At 37.3% G+C, this 13,010-nt stretch overlaps 1 protein-coding gene across 3 annotated transcripts in view; it reads left to right on the forward strand.

Moving 5' to 3' along the window:
- Positions 1-13,010, forward strand: part of LOC106868740 (uncharacterized) — an 86,377-nt gene that overhangs the window by 1,041 nt on the left and 72,326 nt on the right. The window contains exons 1-2 of one of the 3 annotated variants that reach the window (XM_089338359.1): positions 5,351-5,725; positions 12,491-12,560. In XM_089338359.1, the coding sequence (XP_089194485.1) occupies positions 5,576-5,725; positions 12,491-12,560 (220 nt within the window). In that variant the 5' untranslated portion in view covers positions 5,351-5,575. Of the gene's footprint in view, positions 1-5,350; positions 5,726-12,490; positions 12,754-13,010 lie in introns of those variants that run through there. The other 2 variants (XM_089338358.1, XM_089338360.1) reach the window with 2 other exon arrangements.

A 13,010-nucleotide genomic window follows, 5' to 3' on the forward strand; every position in this document is an offset into this window, starting at 1 on the left:
ACCTGATACTTATTCGATCTGTCTCTTTTGCTGGACTGCTAAGTTATGGGGACGTAAACACACCAACACTGGTTGTCAAGCAGGGATGGGGAACACACACACACACACACACACACACAGAGAAATATATAAATATATATATAAAATTTTTTAAATACTCCAACACACACACACACACACACACATATTTATATACGAAAAGATTCTTTCAGTTTCTGTCTACCAAATCCACTCAAGGCTTTGGTTGACCCAGGGCTATAGTAGAAGATACTTGCCCAAGGTGCCACACAGTGGGACTGAGCCCGGAACCATACATATATATATATATATACACATATATACTACAGGCTTTTTTCAGTTTCTATCTACTAAATCCACTCACAAGACTTTGGTTGGCCAGACTACAAGAGGAGACACTTGCCTAAGGTGTCATACAGTGAGACTGAATCCAAGACGGGCGTTAAACGATGATGATATATATATATATATATATATGCACATACATACAAAAGATTAGGGTTCAAGTATATAGGGTAACACACATGCATTATACATTTCTGTATAAAAACAGATTCAAGTAATATATACACACACACGTATGTGTACAACAGTTTCCTTGTCTTGACATTGCATGGTAGTTGTAGGCAAGTGCCACCATCGTGCAAGTGATGTCCTTTATTTCTAATCTTCCATGAAAAGCATCGTGTGTGTCTATCGCCCCACCCCCGCTTGATAACTGGTGTTAATGTGTTTACACCCCTGTAACTTAGGGGTTCAGAAAAAGAGGGATAGAATAAGTGTCAAGCTTTTCAATTAGATTTTATGAAGCAATCTTTTCTGTTTCTCACTGTACTTGTATTTCTCATCTCTCTCCCTTTTATATATATATATATGTGTGTGTGTATTATTTTATGGCAAAGGAGATATAAATATATATATATATATATATATATCTTTTGCTATAAAATAACACACCCATTATACATTTCTGCGATGTTTATTTACTAAATTTCACTTGTAACACATCAGTCAACTTGATGTAAAAAAGTACACCATCATTCTAACATCCACTTTATCCATGCTTGAAAGTGTCACACAGAAAAGCATGTCTGTCCATGGGGGAAATATTACTTTACTTGGTGACAGAAAGGGCGCCAGGCAATAGAAAATCGACCTCAGTAAATTCTGTGTGACACTTTCAAGCATGGATAAAGTGGATGTTAGAATGATGGTGTACTTTTTTACATCAAGTTGACTGATGTGTTACAAGTGAAATTTAGTAAATAAACATCGCAGAAATGTATAATGGGTGTGTTATTTTATAGCAAAAGATATATATATATATATATATATATTTATATCTCCTTTGCCATAAAATAATACACACACACATATATATATATATAAAAGGGAGAGAGATGAGAAATACAAGTACAGTGAGAAACAGAAAAGATTGCTTCATAAAAAAAGTATCTGGAGGCATTGTCGCATCAAGTTAAACATACTGTTATGTACACTCACAGACAGGCAGTGAGTCATTAACAAGCCCTTTGGAACGCAGCCAGTGACACTATAAAATGCACCCAAGGAAGGGCATCCAGCTGTAGAAACTATGCCAATACAGACATGGAAGTCTAACGCAGTCCTCAGCCCCATCAAATCCCTGTCAACCATCCAACCCATGCCAGCATGGAACATGGACTTCAAATGATGGCCGTGTGTATTTGTGTATGTATATATATATATATATCTATATATATGGATAGGTATGCCTCTGTGTGTGTGTTTTTAAATACACACACATACATGGAAATACATATCTCAATATATGTATGCATATTTAAGGTGGCAAGCAGGTAGAAACATTAGCACACTGGGCAAAATGCTTAGTGGTATTTCATCTGTCTTTACGTTCTGAGTTCAAATTCCGCCAAGGTCGACTTTGCTTTTCATCCTTTCAGGGATCGAAAAATTAGGTACCAGTTGCATACTGGGGTCAATCTAATTGACTGCGCCCCCCCCCCACGTCCCCAAAATTTCAGGCCTTGTGCCTAGAGTAGAAAAGAATATATATGTATGCATATCTCTATGTATATATTTGTATATATATGAATGTGTGAGTGTCAATATGTAGATGTTATGTATGTATATATATAAGCACAGGGGTGGTAAGAAGCTTCCTAATTACATGCTTCTGGGTTCAGTCCCACTGTGTGGTACCCTATACAAATAAGACTTGTAAGTGGATTTAGTAGAAACCCATCGTGTGTGTCTATCGCCCCACCCCCGCTTGATAACTGGTGTTAATGTGTTTACACCCCTGTAACTTAGGGGTTCAGAAAAAGAGGGATAGAATAAGTGTCAAGCTTAAAAAATAAAGTACTGGGATTGATTCATTTGACTAAAATTCAAGGCAGTACTCCAGCATGGCCACAGTCTAATGCCTGAAACAAGTAAAAGACAAAAGATGGATATGGATATATATATATATATATATATATAATATATATATATAATATAGGATAAAATCTTTATAAGAATTTATCAAGTAGTCAGCGTGAAAAAAACCTCATAATGAAAAAAATTCATCATTTTTTTTCATAAATATATATAATTTATATATAAAGGGCATTAACTGCGTAGTAATGCCTCACGCTTCGAGGGACTAAATAAGTCAAAAACTACCAAAAAATAAGCAACATATTTACCGAAAGCGAGGGAATGCAGCTTTCAAAATTAATCACTTAAAAACATTTAACTTAACGGTAAACCACTGGTTTCTCAATCAATACAGAATAACTGTGAAGTAACCTGCATCTTTTGTTCATCAGTACACGTATGGTCGAGATACATAAAAATAAACAAGAATCAACATACCACGATGTAGCCAACACAGTACAATGACTTCTGTTCATAATTATATATCCATGAAAGAGATTTGGATGTTGCTTATTTTTTGGTAGTTTTTGACTTATTTAGTCCCTCGAAGCGTGAGGCATTACTACACAGATATATATATATATATATATACTCTTTTACTCTTTTACTTGTTTCAGTCTTTTGACTGTGGCCATGCTGGAGCACCGCCTTTAGTCGAGCAAATCGACCCCAGGACTTATATATATATATATATGTATATATATATATATATATATATATATATATGGGTACAATCATGACTGTGGTTCAGTGTTTTAGGTTCAGTCCTGCTGTATGTCACCTTGAGCAGGTGTTTTCTACTTCATCCCAAGTCAGTCACTTTTGTAGACAGAAACTGAAAGGCGGCGAGCTGGCAGAAACGTTAGCACGCCGGGCAAAATGCTTAACAGTATTTCGTCTACTGCTACGTTCTGAGTTCAAATTCCGCTGAGGTCAACTTTGCCTTTCATCCTTTTGAGGTTGATTAAATAAGTACCAGTTGTGCACTGGGGTCGATATAATCGACTTAATCCGTATGTCTGTCCTTGTTTGTCCCCTTTGTGTGTAGCCCCTTGTGGGCAGTAAAGAAATAAGAAACCGAAAGAAGCTATGCTGGTTATTAGCAATCAATTGTAATAAGTAATATTTGATAATTTCTAAGACAGTGAGCTGGTAGAATTGTTAGCATGCTTAGCAGCACTTCATCCATCTTTATCTTCTGGGTTCAAATTCTGCTGAGGTCGACTTTGCCTTTCATCCTTTTGAGGTCAATGAAATAAGTACCAGTCGAGCACTGGGATCGATGTAATCGACTTACCCCATCTCCAAACTTTGCTGAAATTTAAAGCCAATGTTTGATAATTTCACATACCATTTTTTCCATTTTCCACACAAGACAAAAACCAATTCTCTTTTACTTGTTTCAGTCATTTGACTGCAGCCATGCTGGAGCACCACCTTTAGTCGAGCAAATCGACCCCAGGACTTATTCTTTTTGGAAGCCTAGGACTTATTCTATCGGTCTTTTATGCCGAACTGCAAAGTTACGGGGACGTAAACACACTACCATCAGTTGTCAAATGATGTTGGGGGGGACAAACAGACACAAACATATACACACGCATACATATATATATATACATATATACGATGGGCAATATAAAGATCCTCGCCCGTTAACGAAAAAAACAAAAAAAAAACAAACAACCTGGGTATTAAAGCCACGAATTTAAAAAAAGAAAAAAATTGGATTTAAAACACACCAGCATCAGTTGTCAAGCGGTGTTGGGGGACAAACAGACACACAAACATATACACACACACATGTACATACATATATACGACGGGCTTCTTTCAGTTTCCGTCTGCCAAATCCTCTCACAAGGCTTTGGTCGGCCCGAGGCTACAGTAGAAGACACTTGTCCAAGGTTCCACGCAGTGGGGATGAACCCAGAACCATGTGGTTGGTAAGCTAGCTACCTACCACACAGCCACTCCTGCGCCTATGAGAAATAGAAATAAGACAAAGTGCTGTGACAAAAAACCCAAGATATTTTTGGTCTCTTATGCTTTTGGGTTCTACTTTAGCAATATGGTCTACTGCAGTGTGTTTCGTTTACCCAAGAGTTTCCAACTATTCTTTAGCCACGGACCCCATTGGTTCCTATTTTACTCTACTGGACCTCCACAGCCATTCAATATCCATAAAAGTTTTACTGTATTTTGGTAATTAAATATTATCAGGAATTGTGTAAAAATAAGGCTAAAATATTTTGTGTATTGTAGAAGTGTAACCGATTTATTTCACGTAAGTTTTAACAACAAAATTTATATGGACCCCAGTTGAGAACCACTGGTCTACACTTTGAAATGACCTGATCTGAATTAGGATTAAGGGTTGGGTTAGGGTCAAGTTAGCGTTTGGGTTTATAGAGTTAGAGTAAGGATTAGACTGTACGCTGAAGTGTAAATGGCTTGGTAAACTAAAACAACGTTTCCCGTCACTGACAAGTCGAGTGAGTTATAGAAAAGACCCAAGATACTGTTTGGATTTTTCTTTTTTTTTAAAATCATTTCTACATTTTAAACGACAGAAATCATTGTCTTATACTCATCTATGTATGGTAAATCTTGGATAAAATATTTTGCGATAGCACTCTCGGAGACAAGATATATTTCTCGTCTCTAAATCGCGTTGGGGAGAATCTTGAGAAATACTGACACTCCAATCAAAAGGGCAGCAGCTTCTCGAATAGCGGGTGCACGATTTTGTTCAGCGTTCTAAGTGTTAGTAAAATCTTGTTTTGTTTTTTATTCCATTTAATTTTCATGTCAAATAACAAAATAAAAAAGCAATTTCCGAAAATTGTCCCCCACCCCATTCCAAAACACTTTCACCGGAAATTTTTGTATATTCAGATTCTACATAGTAAATACTATATGCATAGAAAATTTCATTAAAAAATATTCATTTTTCTGAAAGTTATGACCTCCCAAAGTCTGGGGGGTAAAACCCTGTAGTTATGCCAATAAAAAAACGTTTGGAATATGCACTTTCTAAAAAAACTGTTCATAATTGTAAATTTTAGTGTTGGGTATTGCTGTAAATATTTGACGATGGGCTAAGGTGGGATAACTACGTTCTAAAGGGGAAAAAATGGGTTTTTCCCAACTTCATTGTATTGAAATGCAAGACAGACACAAACACACACGCCAAGACAAAATGAAAAATTCCTACAAAAGCCATTGTAGATTATTATTCTTATTTCATAATAAGAAAACTCAACGTTTCCCCAAGCGTTATATTGTAAGTATAAATATTTTTCACTTTCTCAAATAAATGGAACCAAGAGACTAAGTGTAGGGAAGAAATGTATTTTAAATCAGTTATTTACAGAAGTACATGTACAAAATATATGATAACATTACACAGCTGTGAAGAAAAAAGAAAACCCTTTCGTTCAAATGAAAGAAAAAAGTCAACCATGACAATTGTTCTTGCAGTCGTCGCTAGAAAACTGACCTTCATTTTTTTTTCTTCTGGGACACCGAGGACAAAAAAATATTTATCGGTTGGAAAAACCCGAAAAACTGGCTGATGTCACATTTTGTCCAAAACTACAATCTCCTCCATTCAGCCGAAATAGAAATTGCTTTAATAATCCTCTGCCTACATACAACATACCGGTCGTTTACGCATTAAACATTTAGCAATCCTTCAGACAGGAGACATTAAGCAAAAGTACAATCTTTTTCTATGCTTACCAACCATATGGTTCCAGGTTCAGTTGCACTGCGTGACACCTTGGGCAAGTGTCTTCCACTATAGCCTCGGGCCGATCAAAGCCTTGTGAGTGGATTTGGTAGACAAAAACTGAAAGAAGCCCGTCGTATATATGTATATATATGTTTGTGTGTCTGTGTTTGCCCCCCCCCCCCCATCGCTTGATAACCGATGCTGGAGTGTTTACGTCCCCGTAACTTAGCGGTTCAGCAAAAAGAGAACGATAGAATAAGTACAAGGCTTACAAAGAATAAGTCCTGGGGGTCGATTTTCTCGACTAAAGGCGGTGCTCCAGCATGGCCGCAGTCAAATGACTGAAACGAGTACAGAGAGTATATATATATATATGTGTGTAGAGAGAGAGAATTTACCAAAGCAAAAGACGAAAACGGGTGTATAAATAACAAATAGATGTATTAGTTTAATGCTCGGGAAGTGAGAAAATCTTTTATGTTTCGAGCCTATGCTCTTCGACAGAAAGGAACACAGAAATAAACAGGGAGAGAAAATAGAAAAAGGTTTAGTGGCTAACGATCTATCATGGCGAATGTCGGACTCGTCATTTTTTTTTAGGCGGGGGTAGCCACAAGACACACACACCAGACATTCCATTCATTTCCCAACTCAAAGAGACGAGCCCCGTTCTATGCTCGGGTCAAGGCATCTATGCAGCGGAGCCCGGCAACATATGCTGATTTACCCCCGCCGCATCATGCTAGTTCCGTAACCCTTTAAACATCAAATTGACTCGTCCATCCACAAATACTCCAAGCTTTCCTATCATTTATAAACTCTCTTGCCTCTCTTACACCAACACCTCTAACCACCAAAGCTTTCCTCACTCCATCCATCCACACAAACCGAGGTCTGCCTCTGGTTCTGCTCCGTTCCACTTCTTCCTTCATCACCTTCCTAACCATCCGCTTCTCATTCATCCTCTCCAAGTAGCCAAACCACCTCAACATTTGTCTATCCATTTTGGTTGTTTGTCGGAATTAAGATGTAAGCACATGCTATAAAACTCCTCATAACTTTTCTATTTTTATGAATCTTTACAAAATTATTGCGATTCTGTCTTCTGCATAATGGAATTGATACAAATATGCACAAAAAAAAATGTATCTGTATGTGTGTATATTTATATATGTTTCTGTATGCATTTATACATGTATATGTATAAGTTTCAGAAGATATTAATTAGAATAATGGAATAAAAGTCAGTCATAATAAGAGATCTCCCAAAAATCTATTTCTTTAATTTTTAACTACTGTTTCTAGCACACATATTTACGCAATTTTGATTTTAAAGTATTAAAAAAATTAATTGGAGATTATAAAGAGAAAGGAATGGTAGATTCGGAGGGCAATATAAAGATCCTCACCCGTTAACGAAAAAAACAAAAAAAAAAACAAAAACAACCTGGGTATTAAAGCCACGAATTTAAAAAAAGAAAAAAATTGGATTTAAAACACACCAGCATCAGTTGTCAAGCGACGTTGGGGGACAAACAGACACACAAACATATACACACACACATGTACATACATATATACGACGGGCTTCTTTCAGTTTCCGTCTGCCAAATCCTCTCACAAGGCTTTGGTCAGCCCGAGGCTACAGTAGAAGACAGTTGTCCAAGGTGCCACGCAGTGGGACTGAACCCAGAACCATGTGGTTGGTAAGCATGCTACTTACTACACAGCCACTCCTGCGCCTATGCAAAAAAAACCCAAAAAATTTTTAATCCAATTTTTTTCTTTTTTTAAATTCGTGGCTTTAACACCCAGGTTGTTTTTTTTTCCTTTCTCTTTATAATCTCCAATTAATTTTTTTTTAAAAGTTACGGGGTGTTTAGCATGTGCTTACATCATAATCCCGCCGTTAGGTTTTCTCTCATTCCTGCTCGCCTTCGCACCTCTTCATTCCTCATCCGGTCCATCCGTGTCACACCAACCATAGCCTTCAAACATCTCATCTCAAACACATCTGGTCGCCTTCACAGTGTTTACTATTTTACAAAATTAAACTAGAAAATTAGAGAACACAATTGAAAAACTAAAAAAGTAAGGAAAAAAACCCCCAAAAAACAATTCACCGCCTTGGGTTGAAAAGTTGGGGGCGCTGGGAAACCTCTCTAATGGCTATTGAGGCACGCTAGCAGCGTTGCTGCAGGTGATGGCGAAGCTGACGCGCTGGGACAGCCAAGCGCCCTCACAAGCCTCACCAGTTGCCTCTGCAAGGCGAGTTAGAGTGAAAACAGGAAATTCACAGTTAGTAGTCCGACTCCACCAAATGTCTCAAATGCCACAGGGTGGAAAATTGTCTCTCTCAGCCCCCACGTCTCTGCACCATATAACATTGTTTGATCGTAATTTCGGTCATTTATTCACATAGGCGAAAGCGTGGGTGTATGGTAAGAAGTTAGGTTCCGGATTCAGTCCCACTGCGTGGCACCTTGGGAAAGTGTCTTCAACTGTAGCCTCGGGCCGACCAAATCCTTGTGAATGGATTTGGTGGACGGAAACTAATTCGTAATCTCTGTATTTTTCTACATGGATAACAAGAGAAATTCGTAAAAATGTTACAAATTAAGAAATTGCGGTGTGGACGGAGGTGGGGGACTTAAATTTTGAAAACTTGATTTCTAGGCAAAAGCGTATTAACCCCCTTTTATATGATGAAACAATACATAGTTTGTGATCTTTCTTAAGAATAGAGAGCACTCTCATGCAAACCCATGCAAATTGGGCGGAGGTAAAGATCATGGACTGCACCCCCTTTGCGATTTTTTTTTTTTTACAGGAACACACTATATCGAGGGTGGAGATTCCGAATCTGCAAAAAAATCTGCATTTCAAAATTTAAATCCCCCCCTCTTCACCCCACCCTCTAAATTTCTTAAATTTTCCCTTTTTTAAAGAAAATGTTGGTAAATTTTCAGATTAACACCCGAAAGGAAATACGAATTACCAAAAGAGAAAAAAGAAATTTTTGATGTCGTTTTGTTGTGTGTGTGTGCAACAAATCTAATTTTTTACATACCTCTTAATTCCAAAACACTCTCAACCGCAACATGTTCGTCATGAAACATTTGTAGAGAAAACACTTTAATTTCACTTCTTTTCATAGGGCGGAGGGGATGGGGGTTGTTTTTTTTTATTTTACAGAACTTTTTTTTTTTTTTTTTTTTCAGAATCATAATCTCCGTATTTTTCTACATATTTTGCCTAAAAAAATTCTTTAAAACTGAACTGAAAATTTAAGAAATTTAGTGGAAGTGAAGGTGGGATTTCAATTTTGAAATGCAGATCCGGAATCTCCGCCCTCGATATAGTGTGTTCCTGTAAAAAAGAAAACCAAGAAAATCGTAAATTGTACCCTCCGCCGCAAATTGTACCCTCCCCACTTCACTTCTCAGTAATCCAGTGTAACTTTAAGTCGTCAAAATCTCTTTGCGTCAATAACATGTGATCAAAGAATTCAATGGAACCGAACTGTACAGGGGAAACCACTCTAGTATTAAATTGACTTCCTGGTATTGAAAGCCAGCTGAGTATTTTTTCTTCGTTTTATTTACGAAGCTTTTCGTAATTACTCACATATAACGTACTATCGCATTAGATAGACCTATATTTTGCGAAAAAAACAGTATATTTCGTGGGTGACAGGAAACAAAACAAATTTCATCATAATCCGGTATCCTATCCAGATTTGACGCATGACAATTTTTTGTTATATTTAAGAATAAAAATACGGGTTAATGTTGACATTAAAAACTTACCTTTATACACTGGCATATTGGGTATTAGAGGATTTCAAAGCCTCACATATTTATGGATTTTAGTAAGTTGAAAACCAGCCCTTAAAATTATATTTTGGTAAATTTTAATAACTTACCTATATTTTTTATCAAACTGAATGCGAGTTAAGTAACTAGAAGAAAAGGTAGGTGTTAAGAATAGTGATGGAAAGTAGCAGGAAGCAACATGTTTGTTTATGAGGATCAAAGCCTTGAGATATTCTGGGATACAAAGTAGTGTTCAAAAGAAAATCGTGAGTTTGAGAAGTGTTTTCGGAATGATAATGGAAGTTTCCTTACCAATGCCAAAAATAAAAGGCATGAAAATGTTATCGAATGAGGTTGTTGAATGACGTGAATGGATTAGGTGGTGGAGTTTTTTAAGTAGGCTGAACAGAAGGACCAACCATTGGAGCTGATTGTAGAATAGTAGTAAGTACAGTTAAAAAGATGAAGGCCTTAAAGGATAGATTGTCCGTCTATGATTAGTCACGGAAATAATTAAAGTGTTTGAGGAAGTAAAATATTTTAAATAATTTTTTTTTTCCATTATCGTATGAACTCCTGTGTGTGGAACACAAATTTGCGAAGATTTTCTGAAAATTTCACTAAAAAAGTTACGCGAGTGCTTAGACCAGAATATATAGAGGTGCTTAATATATATCCCTACTTAAATGGAGATGTTCTGCTACAACAAAACTCGACTGCGCTAGTTACCGAAAGAGAAACTAATATCTTTCCGTGCACAATATTCGTTTATATTGCTAGGAAGTAATATTTAGATCAAAATTCCGCCGAGGCCGACTTTGCCTTTCATTCCTTTCGGGGTTGATTAAATAAGCACCACTTAGGCACTGGGGTCGATGCAATCGACTTAATCCCTTTGTCAGTCCTTGTTTGTCCCCTCTATGTTTAGCCTCCTGTGAGCGGTAAAGAAATAAATATTTAGGTCAAAATCACATGATCTGGTGGTCACAGCACTATATAAACAAGAATGCATTTTGTGCTGAAAGTCAATATGAGACCGCAGTATAGTTTGTTCCAACAGAACATCCACGGTTAAGTAAAGATAAATATTACCTCTCCATATTAATACTGCCTCTGTCGCTAATATTCATATTTTTAACAACTGATTATGAACAGTTTGCAAAGATCAGATTTCAGTCTTGTGCTATGTAGAGTTATTACCAATGTAATTTTCACAGTGAGGCAACTGCAGGAGAATTACTTAGCCACTAAAGAGACCACACGCAAGGTTCCACGTCCTGTAACCTAGTAATCTCTTAGGAAACATCCTCGATGCTGCGGTAAATGGGAGTGTTACTGCTTCCGTAGCTGAACGGAACAAAACCCTGAAGTATCGGGACCTGACAGTGAACTATTTCTTCCAACCTGTGGCGTTTGAGATGTTTGGAGGGGCTGAGCTGCTAATTGCAAAGTTCTCCCATGAAGGTGCTTGACTTTTTCAATGCCCTAGCCTCGCCATCGCCCGTGGTAACGCCAAGAGTGTGTTGGCTTGCTTCAGTAGGTTCCGTTGAACCTTGTGATGTGAGACCAACTGAGGCACTGGGTTTTTTTCTTTCGCTCTAAATACTAGGTATTGAACCAATATTTCCTTGGGTGCAGCCTTCCCTTCAAGAGGTTAACATATCCTCTAATTATATATATACGAGGGTGAGTCAAAAAGTAATGCCGTTTTGTTTAGGACAGGTATAATAACCAACACAGGAACATGTATCATACATCAAAATGAAGCTGGTCCTCTGTGGATTACATCCCTACTTCTCAACATAGTCACCATTTCTCTCAATAGCAATGTTCCACCTTCGAATGAGAGCATGTACCCCTGCCCCGTTAAATTCTGTTGACTGTTCTTTGAGCCACTTCTTCACTACAGTTTTCCCTTCCTCGTCACTAGAATAATGTTTGCTTCTCAAGCCCGCTTTCATGGGGCCGAAAAGATGATATTTTGAAGTCGCTAAATTATTCCAGTGATAACGAAGAGAAAACTACAGTGAAGAAGTGGCTTAATGAACAATCAACAGAATTTCATGCGGTAGGGATACATGCTCTCATTCGAAGGAGGAATATATATATATATATATATATATATATATATATACACGATGGGCTTCTTTCAGTTTCCGTCTACCAAATCCACTCACAAGGCTTTGGTCGGCCCGAGGCTATAACAGAAGACACTTGCCCAAGGTGCCACGCAGTGGGACTGAACCTGGAACCAGTCACAGATTGTGTGCCAAACTTGAAAACAATATTATTCAACTACTTTCAATCATTCACGACAGTCGTAGTCTTGGGTCTCTTCTAAGCATCTACTAAGTTACAGACTGAAGCAGGCATAATGTTAAAGGCTCATAGATTCTGAAATGTCCCGCTTCTCCACCTTGCCTTGTATCGTCTGCTTCTTCTCTATCCTCCAACACAAACATTTCGTTCTATAAATTTATTTTTCTGTCACCTTTTTCAGATACAATTACTGCCCGGTTCATTTGGTTGGAGGGTATATCAGCCGAAACGTTGTGTTAACAACAAACAAGGTGAGGACAAATATCCGTCAAATGTCAACTACCCGTCAAATGTCAAATATCTGTCAAATGTCGCCAAACTTAAGTCTGCGACTTTTTTTATTATCTCCCTTGGATGCAGCGTTACGGATGACAATGAATAGCGTTAAAATTTGTTTTCAAAGTTAACGCTTAACTACAAAGTTTTTCCTTTACAATCATCCAGGTGAGCTAAATTTAAAACATACTAAATTCAGAATGTAATGTTTAAACTCTATTCTTTCCTTAACAACTAAATCAGTTATTTATCTTATACAGCTATCGAAATATCCACGCAAGTGTACACCACACCTGACTTTGTTACCTCAACTTTCTGAAAAATGAATATTTTTTTTTAACCAATACTTTTTATCAATACTTTTTATCAATACTTTTTTTTATCAATACGATTATATCGATATTTAATGGGAAGCAAATTTATGA

The sequence above is a fragment of the Octopus bimaculoides genome, chromosome 20 (genome assembly GCF_046866305.1).
Source record: "Octopus bimaculoides isolate indiv1 chromosome 20, ASM4686630v1, whole genome shotgun sequence".
In the NCBI taxonomy this organism is placed as follows: domain Eukaryota; kingdom Metazoa; phylum Mollusca; class Cephalopoda; order Octopoda; family Octopodidae; genus Octopus; species Octopus bimaculoides.